The sequence below is a fragment of the Bactrocera oleae genome, chromosome 6 (assembly GCF_042242935.1).
Source record: "Bactrocera oleae isolate idBacOlea1 chromosome 6, idBacOlea1, whole genome shotgun sequence".
Taxonomy (NCBI): domain Eukaryota; kingdom Metazoa; phylum Arthropoda; class Insecta; order Diptera; family Tephritidae; genus Bactrocera; species Bactrocera oleae.
In genome coordinates this window covers 53,803,587-53,822,023 of record NC_091540.1, presented here as the reverse complement: position 1 = coordinate 53,822,023, position 18,437 = coordinate 53,803,587, and the positions used below count along the sequence as shown (strand labels likewise).

General features: G+C 33.9%; 6 protein-coding genes across 6 annotated transcripts; 3 read left to right on the top strand and 3 right to left on the bottom strand.

Moving 5' to 3' along the window:
- Nucleotides 1–1,088: 1,088 nt before the first annotated feature.
- On the top strand, nucleotides 1,089–5,909 carry LOC106618184 (uncharacterized). Its single transcript, XM_014235818.3, has 3 exons — nucleotides 1,089–1,423; nucleotides 3,633–3,841; nucleotides 5,289–5,909. Exons 1-3 carry the CDS (start codon nucleotides 1,236–1,238, stop codon nucleotides 5,459–5,461), a joined length of 570 nt encoding a protein of 189 aa, XP_014091293.2. The 5' UTR covers nucleotides 1,089–1,235; the 3' UTR covers nucleotides 5,462–5,909.
- Nucleotides 5,484–11,791, bottom strand: SuUR (Suppressor of Under-Replication). Its single transcript, XM_014235807.3, has 4 exons — nucleotides 11,318–11,791; nucleotides 9,998–10,197; nucleotides 9,747–9,925; nucleotides 5,484–9,077 (listed from the first exon to the last, which is right to left on the bottom strand). Exons 1-4 carry the CDS (start codon nucleotides 11,646–11,648, stop codon nucleotides 6,014–6,016), a joined length of 3,774 nt encoding a protein of 1,257 aa, XP_014091282.2. The 5' UTR covers nucleotides 11,649–11,791; the 3' UTR covers nucleotides 5,484–6,013.
- LOC106618180 (zinc finger protein 28) lies at nucleotides 11,220–14,974 on the top strand. Its single transcript, XM_014235809.3, has 4 exons — nucleotides 11,220–11,235; nucleotides 11,304–11,352; nucleotides 12,081–12,428; nucleotides 12,492–14,974. Exons 3-4 carry the CDS (start codon nucleotides 12,328–12,330, stop codon nucleotides 14,113–14,115), a joined length of 1,725 nt encoding a protein of 574 aa, XP_014091284.2. The 5' UTR covers nucleotides 11,220–11,235; nucleotides 11,304–11,352; nucleotides 12,081–12,327; the 3' UTR covers nucleotides 14,116–14,974.
- LOC106618181 (2-aminoadipate transaminase) lies at nucleotides 14,243–16,353 on the bottom strand. The gene is made up of 6 exons (XM_014235812.3): nucleotides 16,192–16,353; nucleotides 16,008–16,132; nucleotides 15,791–15,945; nucleotides 15,054–15,200; nucleotides 14,737–14,971; nucleotides 14,243–14,671 (listed from the first exon to the last, which is right to left on the bottom strand). Exons 1-6 carry the CDS (start codon nucleotides 16,351–16,353, stop codon nucleotides 14,245–14,247), a joined length of 1,251 nt encoding a protein of 416 aa, XP_014091287.2. The 3' UTR covers nucleotides 14,243–14,244.
- Blos2 (biogenesis of lysosome-related organelles complex 1 subunit 2) lies at nucleotides 16,262–17,916 on the top strand. The gene is made up of 3 exons (XM_014235813.3): nucleotides 16,262–16,404; nucleotides 17,260–17,651; nucleotides 17,717–17,916. The coding sequence occupies exons 2-3, from the start codon at nucleotides 17,310–17,312 to the stop codon at nucleotides 17,855–17,857; spliced, it is 483 nt and encodes a 160-aa protein (XP_014091288.2). The 5' UTR covers nucleotides 16,262–16,404; nucleotides 17,260–17,309; the 3' UTR covers nucleotides 17,858–17,916.
- Nucleotides 17,640–18,392, bottom strand: LOC106618183 (immediate early response 3-interacting protein 1). Its single transcript, XM_014235815.3, has 3 exons — nucleotides 18,195–18,392; nucleotides 18,038–18,139; nucleotides 17,640–17,981 (listed from the first exon to the last, which is right to left on the bottom strand). The coding sequence occupies exons 1-3, from the start codon at nucleotides 18,280–18,282 to the stop codon at nucleotides 17,926–17,928; spliced, it is 246 nt and encodes an 81-aa protein (XP_014091290.1). The 5' UTR covers nucleotides 18,283–18,392; the 3' UTR covers nucleotides 17,640–17,925.
- Nucleotides 18,393–18,437: the final 45 nt, after the last annotated feature.

Below are 18,437 nucleotides of genomic sequence, written 5' to 3'. Positions count from 1 at the left end.
AAATGTTCGTAAATATTTGTGCGGTTCGACTGCGCAACACCGCGCAACACTGCATGCTGCGTATTTCATTTGTATGTTGAGATGATGGTCACACATTTTGCTTGCAATGAATTACCATGAATATGGTAGAACAATATGCATAATACAAGTACCTACCCGCTAAATAGTTTCAAAAAAATACTAAAGCCGGGAATTCCCTAATCCACAAGAATGTATTGAATATCCGCTATTAATATTTTCAAGGCCAAATTTATAATAGGAATTTCCTAATCTTTAAGTATTAAAAACTCATAATTTCTTTACTCCATATTAAAAATTCATAATTTCTTTACTCCATAATCTATATCTTAATTTTCTCCTTATTTACAATTTGTCATAATATTTCTATTATTCTATGCATACGTATTTGCATATTACATACAAAAATAGATAACAGAACTCAAATTTGCGATCGAATTCATTTGAAACCGAGCGCTCTTGCAACCATTCAAAGGATTTGAAAGTGAAAAGGAATGCTGAAAAGGGTAGCAGCGAGCTGTTACGAAAAAGAACACAAAGCGTGCCACCCGAACACGAGTGGCACGGTCCCTTCGTCTTTCCTCGTCGTCCCCTCGCCCACAATAAACTGGTATGAGACTCTTTTGCGTCCCTGTCTGAAACGGCACTTGCTGGACTCTTTTTGACCGTGTGAATGCCCAGAGCGACACCAAAAGAAAATTTGAAAAAGATCAGACTCTTTTGCATCCCTGTCTGAAACGGCACTAATTAAACTCTCGCATTTGTTTGGGTAAAATTTCGCACAAATTCACCATACTTCCGTTGGGATCAACGATCAGGCATACATATCTATATCTAAATGATGTATATACATATGTATATGTAGGTCTGTATACATACTGTAATGTAAACATATGTATATATGGTAAAATGTAAATCTTTATGCATTCGGATATGTAGATAGACATTTTCCTACGCATATACATATACACACGCGTATCACCCACGACAGAGTCCAGCAAAGGCACACATGTGGATAGTTGCTCATTGCGCTTATCCCAGATTCTACGAGATATATGTACATACATATGCTGTGTGATATATACCCGACAGTTTGAAAGCGTTGTTCAAAGAGTACACTCGTCAATTTGTTGCTTCGCGTAAAGCGGACGCAGCGTTTTTAAGCGAATTTGTTTCATTAAAATTGTGACACTGACGATAAATAGTTAAATACAAAAATGCATTTTGGACGATGGAATACAAAAAACTTGGTCATCGGCAGTGCTGTTCTATTAGTATTGTTTATTTTGAATGCGAATCGGCCGAGGAAATTCGAAATCGATACGACTATCTATAATGTTAAGCCGGTGGAGGTGTGGGAATATATGTCAGATTTCAGAAAAATGCGCACGTTGAACCCGTCAGTGTAAGTACAATTGGCAAATATAATAGTTTTTTACATACCTACATATATATTATATTATATAAATATGTACGTATTTCGATCAGATAGATAATTGCATAGGTACATAGGTACTAAGACTGCTTCTAAGAAAATTTACGCACAGAAAATATTGTTGTGGCCTAAATCAATATTTTTTAAAACTGGTTGGTTTCAAATTTCGAACATAACCACATTATACGGGACAAAAGACACAATTTCATCTAGCGCTTCGAGAGTGGCTAAGGTTTATTGTCGCATATATATTATTTTACATATGTACGACGTATCCAGTTATATGTTAATTTTCATATATTCTACAAGTATGCAGAGTGATACAATTTATACAATATGTCTGATAAATCAAAACAACAATTGTAAACCATATGTTGTCATAAACCACCATAAAGTGTCATAAATTTGTAAATCAAATACAGCGCAATTAAAAAACAAAGAGTATTGAAGGTAATATAAACTGTAAAAGTACTATTCGAACAAAAAATTCAAATGATTGATTCTCTAAGGTTCGATTTTTTTTTTAATTATATATATTTTATAATTATAATATATTTGGCTGAAGATGTATTTTTAAAATTAACAAATAAATTAAATTAAATATTCTATTCTATGTTAAAATTTTAACAACTTAACAAAATTCTAATGAAAATGCATATTTCTAAAGATTCGAATATTGCAAAATGTTAATTTCATTTTAATAAAATTGACAGAATTCAACAGAAAACGCATTTTTTTAAATAATAACTTTACACCAAAGTAATATTGAAGAAAGTTTTTGATTTCAAAATGTTCGAACTTTTCGAAATTCATTTAAATTTTAACAATTCCTACAAATCTCCGCTGAAAATGTATGCTTCAGGTAAACTTACGAGTAGAAAATAAATTTAATGTAAATTTCGATTTCACAATGTTCGAATTCTACGAAATTAGTGTTCCGTTGCAACAATTTTGCCAGTGTTTCCTTCAAATTGCAAGTCGAAACTCAGAAGCAAAAATGAAGCTAGTCTTTAACTTCGTAATGTTCGAATTTTTCGAAATTCATATTAAATTTTAGCAACTTCGACAATACTTCGCTGAAATGGCAAGCTTAATGTTAATAAATGAGAATCAAAGAAATATTGAAGCTTATTTTTGATTTCGTAATGTTCGAACTTTTCGAAATTCATCCTAAATTTAGCGATTTCGACAAAACTTATAATGAAAGAAAAATGTAGTGTAGTTTTTGATTTCTTAATGTTCGAATTTTTCGAAATTCACATTCAACTTTAGCATATTGCTAAAATTAAAAATATATAGCACAAAATAACATATAAACATGCAAAAGTGACAAAATATATTCTAACCTATTAGACCTAAATTACATACAAATTTTCCAAATATTTTTGAGGAATGCGGCCAATAGACAGACTTCGTTCTAAGAAAAATCCGGGTCAGCTCCGACAGCGCCGACTGCCAGTATTTATATACGGTTCCAAAGGTATTCCTCGAAAATATTTGTTATTATAAAAACAACAACAGTTAGTGATATTTTCTTCTTTCTAACATTCAGCTTTAATAAAATCATATGCAAGCACGTTTGTTTGAGTTTGATAAAGTTGTTGATACATATGTATGTATGTATGTACATACTGTTATTGACAATAAAATGGAATCAAAATTTTATTCACAACTATTTTAGCTAGAGCTACTAGAGCTTCACAGACTGACATCGGTATTGAATACCACGCCTTTTGGACTTTTCCTCTAGTTCCTCATTATTTCGTGGTTTAATGGTTTCCAACTTTTTCTTTACAATCTTTCACAGGTTTGCTATAGTAAAATGTAACAGAGCTACCATCATATTGCTTTACAAAATAAATATTGTAATTTATCGGACAAATAATATATATTGTTAAATATGTCGGATCCATCTATTTGATGCCATTTTATTGTCAGTAACTGTAGATGTAGATATGTTTCTACATGGATTTGTATGTATAATTAGAAACCTTATACGTCGGCGAATTCACATTCATCATTTACATTTTTGCTCTTACTACTAGTACTAATACTTATCTGAACTTATTAATACATAATATGCATACCGTAATTTTTGATAAGCATACATGTAGGCATTTGTATCAAAAGTAATGTTCTAACATTTTCTAATCAAATGGCATATTTCCTTTTATTTAAGTGTGAGCTTCAAAATTATCGCCGACAGTGGACACGCTCATGATTGGCGTTATACCGTTGAATACTGGGAGCGTATATCGCATTGGCCGCATTTTTTTAGTAGAGCGACAGCAGATTATATTGTTAAGAAGACAATGCCCGGAGAGAAAGACCCAACATATACGATTGAGTCAAGGCATTCAACATGCTTCTTTAAAGGCATCTATTGTGGTAAGTTTAAAGAAAATTAAAATTTGTATGTATGTATTTTTGTAGTATTGCTAGGATAATACTGAGGGTTCAACATTCATTCATTGTATTGAAATATAATAACAGTAACTTTCGAAACTCATGGTTTTAAATAACTACGTTTCTTTTATATTCTGAAAATTCAAATTTCAGATTCTCCTTGAAATTGGTTTCAAAATATTATATTATTATATATTATTTTTGAGATTTCTCAAAATCTACTGGTCCGATTGGGTCCAAACTCACACGAAATTCAAGTGCAATGAAACCCTTTGGAATGCCGTTTAGTTTATTCAAATCGGTTGAGCCGTTTAAAAGTTATAAGAGGGTCACATACATCCACACACACACACATACATCCACACATACATACAGACATACGGACATCATCGTAGAAATGTTCGGGGAAGCTTCCTCGACCCTCAAAACGTCGAGATCTGTTGAGAACTCGATTTTTGCAAAATGGGGTGAAACCAATATCTTCCCGATTTTTAGAAAATTTTCCATTTTCTTAGCGGGAAGTTAAAAAATTAAAGAAGTTAATAATGTTCGATTTTTTTAAATTCATATTTAATACACTTCTTCAAAATGTATGCCTAAAGTAATATTGAAGGTTGCCATTGATTTCACAATGTTCGAATTTTTCGAAATTCATATTAAAGTTTAGCAATTTCAACAAAATTACGCTGAAACTGCATGCTTAAAATGAAAAACTTAGAGCAAAAATTAATTAGAATATTTTTTTTATTTCATAATGTTCGAATTTGTCGAAATTAATTTAATTTCTGTTGTAATAATTTTGCCAGAATTCTCTTGAAATTATATATTTTAAAAGAGCAATGCAGAATAAAAAAATTAGGTAGTAAAGTGTTCGAATTTTTCGAAATTCGTATTAAAGTTAGCGATCTCGACAAAACTTCACACAAAATGCATGTTTTAAGTAATATTGAAAGTAGTTTTTGATTTCATAATGTTCGAATTTTTCGAAATTCATATTCAATTAAGCGATTTCGACAAAACTTAGCTCAAAACGCATGCCTAAAGTAATTTTGAAAGTAGTTTTTGATTTCATAATGTTCGAATTTTTCGATATCAATACTAAATTTAGTGATTTCGACAAAACTTCGCTCAAAACCTATGACTAAAGTTATATTGAAACTAGATTTTGATTCCACAATTTTTTTGTTCGAATTTTTTGAAATTTCTAATCCGTTGTAACAATAAGATAAAGTCCATAAAGCTATGTACAAATTCAAGCTAACGAAACCGCGACATAAAATCAACTCCAAATTATTTTAAGTAAAGTAAACGATAAACATTTTTAACTAAAATACTCGTACCTATACATACAGTTATTTACGCTGCCACAAAAAGCATATACTAATTTTATATACATACTTATCTATTTGATTTTTTTTTTTTATCACAGTCACCTCCACAAGCGAATTTAAATGTCGTGCTAAGGGCCGGGACACCTATTGCGAGGAAGAGATAGTATATCAGTGCCCGCCATTCCTGGGTACCGTTTGTCGTCGTGAGTTGGAACATCAGCGCAAAACAGTTATGAAAAATTTAACTGCAATCTTTAGTAATACAGGATAATATTCATAACAACGCATTTCAATTCATTTATATACTTCATTTATTTCAATCACTTTAATTCTTCTCTTTTTTTGGCTAAATATTAAAATTTTTTAACATTGATTTTAATTTACACTCTCGTGTGTAAATATATATGTATAATATTATTAAACACTAGAACGAAACTAATGTAAATGTATTTAGTTTTTTCTTGTTTTTTGTATATGCATACATTCAATGGCGTTCAATGGCCGATGCGAAATAGTTGTACCCAGCAGTTTTATGTATGAGGTGCAGACATTTCACATAGCTTACATTAAATGTCTATACTTTGAACTAATTCTTGTGTTTGTACAATATTTAATTAGTTTACTAAGTATATAAGTATTAAAAAAAAACTATGTGTGTGTGTAATTGCGTTAAAATTGAATAAATGTACATTAAAACTGTCTATAATTATATTATTAAATACATGCATTTTTAATTTAATTAATAATTTGCATACATACATATGTACATGCATATTGTCGCATCTAACATCCTCAGCATCATCATCCAAATGGTCAATTTCACTCAATTTCTAAAGGATAACTCTAGGCAACGCCGCTTAAGACGCTTAGCCATTGTGTTTCTGGTGTGCGTACGCAAATTGAGTTCATTCTGTGTTGCATTCGCTTGGAGATCATTGTGCGTGCCATTTTTCTGAAACCACTTGGTTAATTTGGTTGATTGCGTTGATTTATTTTTTGGAGATCGGCGCGTCACTGTGCCAGACAGTGGCGTTTGTGTGCGCTTGCTTGGCGTACGCTCATCCATGGTGGCTTCCGTTGGTGTTAGTTGCGTAGTACCGATTAGATAGTTTGTGATTTTATTGTGTTGCGTTGGCTGTTGACCGCGTGCGGTCGTCTGTACCGGCGATATTTCACCACTTGAATTGATGCGCATCATACTGCCGAAAGCATCATTATTCGTTATCTCAAATATCTCTTCGTCTAACAGAGAGCCGTTAATCGCCTGATTTGTGGGAGGGCCATTATTTTGCGCTTGTTTACTTTTCCCGTGCTGGTGCTGTGTAGCAGAGACAGCATTTGGCAGTGTTGGCATTACAGGTTGGCTACCCCTGGTCGCCCGCTTCACTAATTTGCTATCGGGTGCTTTCTTTGATGATTTCTGCGTGTTTGTTGTTTTTGTTGTTGCTTGCGTTTGCGCAGTCGCCGTAGCATCTGCGGCCTCTGTAGCGGGCGTATCAAACATTTTCTCAAGTATATTTAAACACGAGCGTCCACGACTTAGCACTTGCTTTGATTTCTTGCCACCTGCAATTTGTGCGTTTTGTTGTTGCATTTGCTTCACTTCAGAACCAAATATTTTAAAGCCTTGAAAAGTCTCCACACCATCATGCCTATCGCCGGCCGTTTGCTGTGTGCAAGTCAAACCAAGTTCGGTGCTCGCACTAAACAAATCCGGTGACTTGCGCTGCATCCGTTGTTTGGCTAATAGTTCGCCGAAAGTTGGCGTTGTGGCCAATGGACTGGTATTGGCAACGTCCGTTGCTGGACGCTTTAGCGCCTTTTTCTGTTTCAGCGCACGCGTTCGTCGGCTCTGTACAGATTGCTGAGACGAAAGTGAGCCATCATCCGTTGAACTGGAAAGGACAACAACTGATTGACTTTTATTCGGCGGGTCTGTGGATGGCACAAATACTACTTCGGAATCGTTTATGCTAATAGGCGTGGGTAAAAATTGTTTAGGTTCAGAATTACGTATGTTGCGCACTGGTGTTGGTGGCCGCAAGAAGCCGTTATCTGAGTGTGTATCGGCAATTATTTTTTGGCCGCATTGCATATCTTCTGTGTTGTCGGAGCATGGCAGTATTGCGGAATCGGTGGTATCGATAACGTCTTTAGAAACTATATTATTTGTTTGCCTTTTTGGACTCTTACTTTGCGCGGTTTTCCCACTTATATTACTGTTGTCCTCAGTTGCTAATTTTTCCTTTTCGTTTTTCTTGCGTTTGCTTGCTGTGTCTGCCTCCACCGATTCGGTGTCATCTTCTTGCACATTCTTAGTTCCAGCCTTGGCACAATCCTCTGTCAGTCTTGCCCGCTTTCTCTTCGGCTTTCTGCTACCATCTAGTAACAGTGGCGATTTCATGTATTTACTTTTTACGGCGTCCGTGGACCGCGTTTGCCGTTGCATACTTCTGGTATTCCGCAAGGTTGGTGTCTGTGGCACATCTACACGTGATTTAACTTTTGATTTCGGTTTGTTACTTTGTTTCACGTCAACATCTTTAGGTGAATCTTTTGTTGATTTATTTTCTTTGACCTTATCACTTTCCTGTGCAATTTTTTTAGGAGTTGCAGACTTAACTGTACCTGGAGATACTTTTTCAGTTGTCACAGCATTTGTATCTTTTCGAACATCAGTTTTGTCGCCTCTTGTGTGTCTTAAACGTCTAGGCGTTTCTTTTGATTCATTCACATGATGTTTAGACTTAATTTCCTTTTCCTTCAACCCAGCAGGTTTTTCATCGCTTTTTGTGTTTTTTTCTTTTACTTTATCAGTATGCTGCTTAGCTTCATTTAATTTACTAGGGCTTGTATGCTCGACCGCTTTATCTGTAGTTTTTAGTGTTTCCTCATTCTTATGCGACTGATCCGATTTCGTTCGCTTCGCTGAAGTAGCAAATTCAGTTTTATTAGTGGATATTTTTTTATTTGCGGTATGTTTTACATATTTTTCCGGCTGTTTCAAGGTTCTGCGTTTAGTTATGGTAATTGTATCTTTATTATTAACTTTATCCTCTGACGTATGACTTTCCGCAACATCATTTGGTTTTATTACGTTTTTATTTCTTATTTGACGTTTTGAAACTGTTACAGTTTTATTGTTATCATTCACTTTGGTGGCTTTCTGTGCCAAGCGAGTGTTCAAACCTTCATTTTGATTATCATTTGTATCTGCTTTCTTTCCATTTGTCTTTTTTTCCAACACCTCTTTGGAAGCTTGTAATTTTGTCTTTTTTCGGTTGGCTTGACTTTTGGTCAATTCTTTGCCATTATCGATTTCTTGTGTGTCTTTTATTACAATTGTCTTTATGTTGTTGCTTTTCTGCACAGGCGATCGTGAAGTCGATCGACTTTCAGTCGTTTTATTTGCAGTGTTTGGTTTAGCTCTGCTGACACTACTCACATATTCCTCCGAACATTTCTCCGTTGATAAGTCAACAAATTCATAAATGTCGGGAGCTGGTTGTTTACTTTGAGGAGGTAAACTGGTTTCTTGATTCGTTATGTCGACAACTTCTTCGGGTTCATCGCTATTGCATGAGTCAGAGTCAATTAAAAGCGGTGACATACTAAGCGCATCTTCCGAAGCCTCATTATTTGCCATTAAAAACGCATCACCCTTTTCTGCATCTATAATGTGCGTTATTTCGCGATTTAACGCTAATGCCTGATTGAAAAGTTCTTCAGTCGGTGTTTCGGAATTCGCATTTAAGTTGTTGGCATTTGAATTTGATTTTTGTGAGCTATTTGAACGCCACAAATCCAAGTCAATCTTATACCGTTCTGCATCCACAAGCGGCAGCTCGTCTTCAAACTGGTGTCGATAACGCCGTAACCGAAAATCTCTTTGGGTGTAAATACATACAAAAATTTATTAATTGCCAATTTTGTTATGCATGCATATTTATAAACTCTAACAAGATAAAACGTTAGCTTCGGACCGAAGCTAGAATATCGTTCACAAATAAACTAGTTTCCATACAAGCCCTTCATTTTTATCGGTTCGGCAAGGCAACTATATGCTATAGTCCGATCTAAAAACTTTATTTGGATATTATAGCATTGCCTTGGACAATAAGTTATGACAAATTTTAAAAAGAGATCTTGTCAAATTTTTATTTCTATACAAAAACTTTATTTTGATCGTCCAGTGTATATGGCAGCTATACTCGTATGCTATAGTGATTCTATCTGAACTATTCGTTCGGAGATTATACCGTTATCCGAGGCAATAACCTATGCCAAATTTGGGTAGTTCAATTTGTATGGCAGCTATATACTATAGTGGTCCGAGTGGAGCGATATCTTAAAAACTGAGGGACTAGTTCGCGTTTATACAGACAGACGGGCATGGCAAGATGAACTCAGCTCATCTGCTCATTTATAAATAAAATTTATAGGGTCTCAGACGTTTCCTTCGGGGTGTTAAACCTTCGTGACAGACTTAATATACCCTGTCAGGGTATAATGAGAGAAATATGTTTGTATCATAAAATTAATTGCTATACTCTTACTTGCAAAAATCACTTATCATTTCACGTTTTAAGAAATATTGCTCCAAATCTGCAATTTTATTAAGTACATCCTTCGAGTCGGGCAATTTGTATTTCGCCTCAAAAACTTTAAACTGTTCATACTGATGATCCAAACGTCCACCCAGACGTAGCGAGTTATGTAACAATTTTAAATCAGACTGGAAATAAATAATTAACCATAATCAATACTCAATAATAATATTCGCTGCACAATAATTGATGATACCTACCGTTACATCGTTACTAGATATTATTAAGTTGACTTTATGTTCATAGTTACTCAGGAGCATAGACATGCAGAAGTTATTACTCATCATTTGGCCTCGATTATCGATAATAATATAATCATAATTATATTTGTTTCCATCAATTGTTGAACGCAGAGTAGCCCATTTCGCTATGATTATATTTGGTGGTGACTCCAAGATGCCTGCATTAGGATAGTAGATACAAATATATTATATCAGAGTAAACTGTGGATTGCACTGCAATCTGTTGTCTATTGTGCCCTCCATAAATATATTAGATTTCAAACGAAGTGAACTAGAAGGGACCTTAAAAAGTATTTATCATTCGATTAATATTTATTTATGCGAAAACCAATTTTTGGGTTGGTAGTTACATCATATACTCTATTTGTATACACTGAACAGGATATATGAAGTTTAATACGAATTTTCTAACACCCAGAAGGAAACGTCGGAGATCTATAAAATATGTATGTATAAATAATCAGCATGACAAGCTGAGTCGATTTAGCCATGTTCCTCTGTCTGTATACACGCGAACCAGTCACTCAGTTTTTGAGCTAGCGATCTGATACTGGAACGGATTTTTATACAGCCAGAGCATCATTCTTCGAAATTACTTTAGGAATGTGTTCTGGCGCAACAACAACAGCATCGAGCAAAATCAAGTTCTTGTATTATAGCTTTGGTGCAACAGAAGTTCACTTTTTTCTTGCTTGTTTAATTAAAGGCAAAACATTTTATTTAATTTTAGTGGGCATTCATTGTTTTTTAACTAACACTGTATCGGATACCAATTTATTCCGTTCACAGCACAGTCAGGCTTGAGTCGGATGTATATCCGTCAACGGGCGATTACAAATGCCGAAAACATTTTAGATATGATTCCAATATTAACTTTATACTATTTCATGGTTGGCATAGTTTACAATCAATTTAAATTATTTTATGTAACATTTTATGTACATTTAAAATACTTTGTCAATTTTTATTCTACCTTCACATGCACTTCTATTATTTCGATTTCAACTGTATTTATATACACATTATATCTATATATTATATATATACAGAATATATAAGAATTAGAAATAGTAGAAGCTAACTGACATGCATGTGGATATAAATATGTATTAGTTACTGATAAGAGTGCATGCTTACAGACATACTTATAAGGTTACATATTAGCACGATGCAACAAGGTCAAATCTAAGTGGGAGGTATGTCTACATCTTCTTTTACATACTTTTCACAAATCATTTATAAATGTAAATTTCAATATTTTTAGAACAATAAACTTACTCGTATTCGAACCCAAAACTCCAACGGTTAGATTCGTAAGTATATCGAAATGAAATTGCCAGCCGGCAACAAGTTCATCATCGTTTTGAACAACAATAAGACATGTTTTATTTTTGGCTATTACACCTAAATACACAGCAGTTGACACACATTTGCCCAATCCACTCTCATCGTTCAATATACAAAAATCTCGATTAGCTAAATGTCTATGTAAAAAACGAAGTGTCTCTAATTGGAAGTCCTTAAGATATTGTCTTACGTGGCCTGGTATTTGAACTTTTTCCGATAACTCCAATGGCTCAGGCGCACATGTGGCCATAAAATGATACATTTCTATATTACAAACCCCCGCCGCGATTAACTTGTCTTTCGCTGTTGTTGCCTATGCCCCCTATATGTGGATATTAGTCGCCGATTGTGTTGATGTAATGCAACGATATGTATAGAACAACCAATACGTAAAATAGTTTGATGTAAAAGAATATTACAAACATAGAGAATGGCCCAATAACAAGTGTATTTGGCGTATCAAAGTATTCCAGAGTTACTCTCGCACTTGTAAAATATTGCATGTGTATATTTTTTACTAATTAATATCTGAAAGAACACTAAAACGCTTGATTATGTTCTAGCTAAAGCTATTTGCTTTATTGGGTCAGCGTGACAGGGTCACTGAACTTTAACGTCGTCATGGACATATAAAATGTTCTAATGATTTATAACAATATTTTGTAATTTAATATATTTTTAATATGCACTTTAGTTGGACAGACACAAATTTTGTGGCACGGTTTTGTTTTGGAAAACGAAATAAGCACACAAAGCACCAAAATATGATGAGGAAAGCAACTCGATGGCGGGGCTATTGAATTGTCATTCTGACAGCTAAATTCACTTATTACAAAAGCGCGCCAAATGAGTGTGGCCATACTTGCTTAAGAAATGAATACCATGAATGCAGTGGATGGTAGAAATAAATATTTAGCGGCTGTAGATTGTTTACATCAGCGATGGCGGAGCTACATACAGATAAAATTTTAATGGAAATATACAAGGAACAAAAAACATTAGTTAATTTTTTTAATACCATTATAGGTTTCCTGGTTCGCAAGTAAGTTTTTTTGGGTATAACCAATTGATATAAAATTTATTCATAATTATATTCGTTTCTTAGTACAAAGTTTGGCTTAATAACAATGGCGGAAAGGACATGCTTGCAAGAATATATATTCAAAACATTGTCATCTTATGATCCTGTGATAGAAACAAATCGGAATGTAGAAAATGTCGTTACTAAAGGATTAACAGTGGTGACAGAGGAAAGCAATGTAAATGATGTTCCAAAATCAAATTTAGAAAATGGTATCGTTTCCAACCATTTATATTGTAATGCACCTAATTCTTCCAACACCTCACAAGAGTGCAATAGTACACAGTTTGACACTTACAAGCCCGAAGAGCGAAATTCCGCACAACAAGTCAAGAAGTTTCGCACAATTCTACCAAAAAAGCAAAACGTAGTTGAAGGTAACACATTGACAAGTATTCAAATACTTAATTCTGCAAAATTAAAAAACCATTCCAAGCGTGTGTATAAATGTGGAGAATGTTCGGACAAATTTGCTTCGTTTCGCCAGCTAAAAGCGCATGAAAATCTCCATATAACCCAAACTGATGTAGGAATAAGCATTTGCGAATACTGTTGCAGCTTATATGCTAACACAGAGACCTTGGAGAAGCATATTAGTGAATGTCACATGGATGGGCGATATGTATGTGTAGCGTGTACAAAATTGTACAAAAGTCGTGGGCAATTGCTAAAGCACGTACTTTCTAATGTGCACAATGCCAGTGCATTATTGTACTACTGTAGCTTATGTCCCCGATCCGAAAAAGTGCTTACAGAATTTGTCTCGCGAATTTCGTTACAACGACACTATCAGGAAACACATTTACTTATGCCAGTGAATCATGATGAAGATGATGTGGAAATTGAAATGAATGAAGAATTTCTTGACGACTTTCTTTTAAGTAGTGTCAATGAAAATTCATTTAATTTTTCTGAATGTTGGGATGCTTTGGATCTAAATTTGCCAGATATGTTACATTTGACCAATACCGATGAAAGGTTTACTGATACTAAGGATAATGTAATTTTAAATTCTCAATTGTGTTTTATATGTCCGAAATGTTTTGAAGGGTTCTTAAATCAGAAAACTCTGTTGCAACATATTGCCCATAAACATGAACTGCCTGTATTAATATGCAATAAATGCGACGCTAGCTTTAAGGATTATACACAACTGATCCATCATAAGAGTATACATCATGCTCAATGTGGTGTTGAACGAAGGGTAACGGGAAAATTGCTGAAATGTGAAATATGCGATAAAATATTTCGTAGCAATGCAGCATTAAACTATCATGTGAAAACTCATTTACGCATCCTTTTAGATGCCCCACACGAATGTCCATATTGTAGAAAGTCTTTTTACACTGACACAAATTTAAAACAGCACATACGTGTCGTACATTCGCAAATAAAACGGCACACCTGTGAGCTCTGTGATAAACCATTCGCGACACTCGATCATTTGAAGAAACATGTGCTGAGTCAACATCAAAATGAACGCAAACATATCTGTCATATTTGTGCGAAATCGTTTACCCAACTGTGTCATCTTAAACAACATCTGACCATCCATACCACAGGCAAGACGCATCAATGTTTAAAGTGCAAAGAAAAATTTTGGCGGAAGATCGACGTGCAACGCCACATGCTAAAAAAACACACATAACTGAAACAATTATTTATAAGAAAATTTTTCATTCAAATTTTTTTCATATTTGGCCAATATATTATTGCATTGTAATATAATATATGTAGATACATACATACGTATATAAGTTTTAAAAGTTTATTATTTTTATTTTTGGGTTTCTCCCAAATAACGTTTCAGCAGTGCACAGAAGCGTGTGGCACCGTCAACTAATTTCTCCTTGCTGTGAAATGAAATAGATAAACGTAAACAATTATTTCCCACCGTAGGTTCGTAAGCAAAACGGGAACCGGGAATAAAAAATATTTTCTCATCTTGCAAACATGTTTGTAAAAGTTTTCCAACATCTGTATTCGTTGGTAGTGAAATCCAAATGAAATATCCTCCTGACGGTTTAGTCCATTTGCAACCAACAGGCAAATTTTTTTCAAGTACTTCACAAGCTGCGAACATACGTTCTTTATAAGCATGCTTCATTTTGGCAATATGTTCTTGTGCCAATTTTAGTTCAAAAAGACTGGCTAATATGCCCGATGTATAATTATTGAAACAGCCGCCGCTATTCAAGATACCACTGAAATAATAGGATGAAATCATGTTTGAAAAATAAAATAATTTTATAAATTTTCGTTTACTCACGAATTTTCTAAAATTGGTTTTAGCCGGGCGGGTACCTCTAACCAACCTACACGTACACCTGGTCCAATTATCTTTGCGAAGCTACCATTTGAAATTATATTTCCTGAACCATTATCGTAGGCAAACAAGCGTTTCGTTGGCCTCAAACGTTTGTAATTTAAGATATTATAAACATCGTCACAGAGTATTAAGAAGTCATACTCTCTTGCTAAATTCGCAAGAGTTTGGCAAATACCTATTTTTTAAAATTATTTGAAACGAGAAAACGAAAGTGGTAAATTTATCTATGAAGTGGTATTCTATATTTCGACTAATACCTTCAGAAAAAAGTATACCAGTTGGATTATGAAAAGTTGGAATGGTATAGTACATGGCCCAAAAAGTTTTAGATTTTGATTGAAACCGTTTTTCCCGTACTATTTTTTCAAGTTCCTTCACATCGACTCCATCCTCATTAAGTTTCACTGAAATACAAATATACGGTAATAATTATAAGATAAAATAAGAAGAGTTTTAATTTCGGCTGCACCGAAGCTATAATAGGCTTTACAGATTCAAGTTTTCTTACAAAAACTTGATTTTGATCGGTCAGTTTGTATGTCAACTGTTTGCTATAGTGGTCCGATCTGAACAATTTCTTCGGTGATCATATTGTTGTCTTGTAGAATAACAACAAACAACAAAATTTTGTGAAGATACCTTGTCAAATAAAAAATTTTCCGTACAATAACTTGGTTTTGACCACTCAGTTTGCATCACAGCTATATATATGCTACAGTAGTCCGATATCGGCGGTTCCGACAAATGAGTAGATCTTTGGGTAAAAAATGTAATGTGTAATGCAAATTCAGATCGATATCTCAAAAACTGGGGAACTAGTAGAGATGTATACAGACAAACGGGCATGGCTAAATCGACTCAGCTCGTCTCACTGGTCATTTATATACTATATATTTGTATAGGGTCTTTGACGTTTCCTTCTAGGTATTACAAACTTCGTCGAAAACTTAATATAAACTAATCAGATATAAAATATTAAATAATTTTTACATACGCGGTATAATGGTAAAAGTTGTAAATTGCTTGATAGTATCCAGTGCAATCATATAAGTAACTTCGTCAACAAAAATTACGCCATTTAAATCAAGCAAAGTTGATAAGACGAAATGTAATCCTTGCGATGCACCAGTTGTAATAATAAGGTCCTCACTTGGAAATAATTACAAATGATATAATTAAATCTTGAGATATTCAAATACACACATATATACCTTTTTACGGGATCGTCAACATACAGAGAACTAAAGTATTCTGCGATAGCATTTCGTATTTCTACTGGTCCACTTGTAGGCCCGTATTGGAAAAGATAAGATAAATTGCTTTGTTTTTCATATTTCTAAATGGCAAACAAATTAGTTGTTATGCAATATTAAACTATAATAACAGTTAACTTACTAGTCTATGCTTTGTGGCTGCTTCAAAAATATCACAACAGTTCTCCAATAAATCTGGACCTGGAGCACCTACGCCCAAATTAAGGATGTTTTCATCATAAACATTCCAGTCGCTTCCATCAAATAAATGCTTCAGCTTTCGATCGACATTGACGGGTGCCATTTCAACTCTAATCACATATAAATGAAGAAGATTCACTGACTTTTACTTCTGGTGCGTGTGCTTTATTAAAGTGATATCATCAGATATGATGATAATATTTCTGAAGTACCCTGCTTAAAGTACTTATCAATATGTGAAACGATAGATATTCTACATAAGTATACTATAGATTTCTAACATTCTTGGTTTTTAAATTTCCATGTATGTATGTATGCATATGTCGGTTGTATGTAGTGTTTATTAGAGTACATCCACTGCCGTTGATACCTGTTATTAGCAAACCTACTTTAAATGATATATACTTGTCATATAAGATTCTTACTTTTTCGTAAATAGTAGATTAGTTGTCTGAAGATATGAATGTAACCCAAGCACAGCGACAAACTATTTTTGCTTTTATATTTTTATTTATAACGTTTGATCTTAACGGAACAAGAGTTGTGGACAAATATCTATAACACATATGTATCTAATTACAAAAATTCCTTGATTTAAATATATCTCTTGCCATCATGCATCGTTTTTATTAATACCATAATTGAATGCATAAAATATTGCGCTTTAAGAAGTTTAAATAAAACGTGTTCTATTTATTTCAAATATACTATTATTGAAGGAATTTTGTTCGTTAAATATTTAGGACGTTATATTGTGTGGACCGTTGTTTCAGTGTCCCGATCTTTATATCTATTCAAATCCTGAAAAAGAATGAAGTGGTACGTAATTGCCTGTGGAAATTGACTCTCTCTCTCTCCAAATAAAGTTCGCACTCAGTGGCATCGCTCATAAAGTTAAAACAGCTGTAGTTTGTTTACGAATACTTATTTGCCAATGATAAGAATTAATTTGTTTTTTGGACAAATATTTGTTCTTATAAAAATACATTAAAAGTGTAATAAATTATAGATAACCTGGTGTAATACATAATCGTATACAGTGAAGTAAACATTTGTTCAATGGAAAACAAAGCTGAATATTCTGCAGAGCCATCAGATCCTCAAACCTTCCAAGAACATAATGCATTACTTGATTCGCCTATACGTGGTCCCACACTGTCCACAAGTACTTCAAGCTTCGAAGCTTTGGATCCTCATGACCCTAATTTGAGCAAATTAGCCACGAAAATGTTTCGCAAGACGGAGGAGTATATAAGTAATGAACTAAACGCTCCACTTGAAGACTACAAGCTATTGGAGGAAATGAATAAAGCCACTGTGGCTAAGTACTCAGATATGCAACAAATTGCTGAAAACCTGAGCGTATCAACAAATGAATTAAGCATAAAATTCCAACAATTGGTATTATAACTTTTATTGTTCCATTGCAAAATGCGTTACAAAGTTGTTTATGTTTATTGTTATAGGTTCCATTAATGAAGCAAATCGACGAAATATCTGACACAGTAGACAAGTTGGAAGCTGCTGCATATAAATTGGATGCTTATAGTATAGCACTTGAAAATAGGGTAAAGTCAGTACTTCAACGAAGAACTACTATGCATTGAGATATTAATTTATGTAGAACTAGTTTTAGATTAATTAATAAACTATATGCAAAATAAAAGTCGTTTTATTATCCAAGTATTAGCTTTATTAATATCGCAAGCACATTAAGGAATATAAGTGGTACTAAAAAGAAAATATGAATTAGTAAATGTAATAATCTATATCATTGTCGCACTTACTCTTTGCGACAGTACGAATAGACCGAATCAGATTTAAGATTTGAGCTTTCGCTGTGGGCTGCCCAAATTCCTGCATATTAGATGCTTGTGCACTCCAACCAACTATCAAAATACTTGATCAACATTAGTCTGTTTATATACCTGATATTATACTCACACTTTGCCAAAAAACGTTCTTCGTGTAATACACATACTGCATTTAGGCACAGTAAAGAAGCCTCCACAAGTGTCCACAAGGTAAACATTTTGATAATCAAATATTTTTAGAAAATGATGACGACAATCTACGCTAATTTGCAATATTCCGGCTCTCAAATTCTTCCAAAATGTGGGTTACCTGATTTTTTAATTATCTTAATATCTTGTAGGTTTGTTATTCAGTCAAATAATTTGTCTCCAC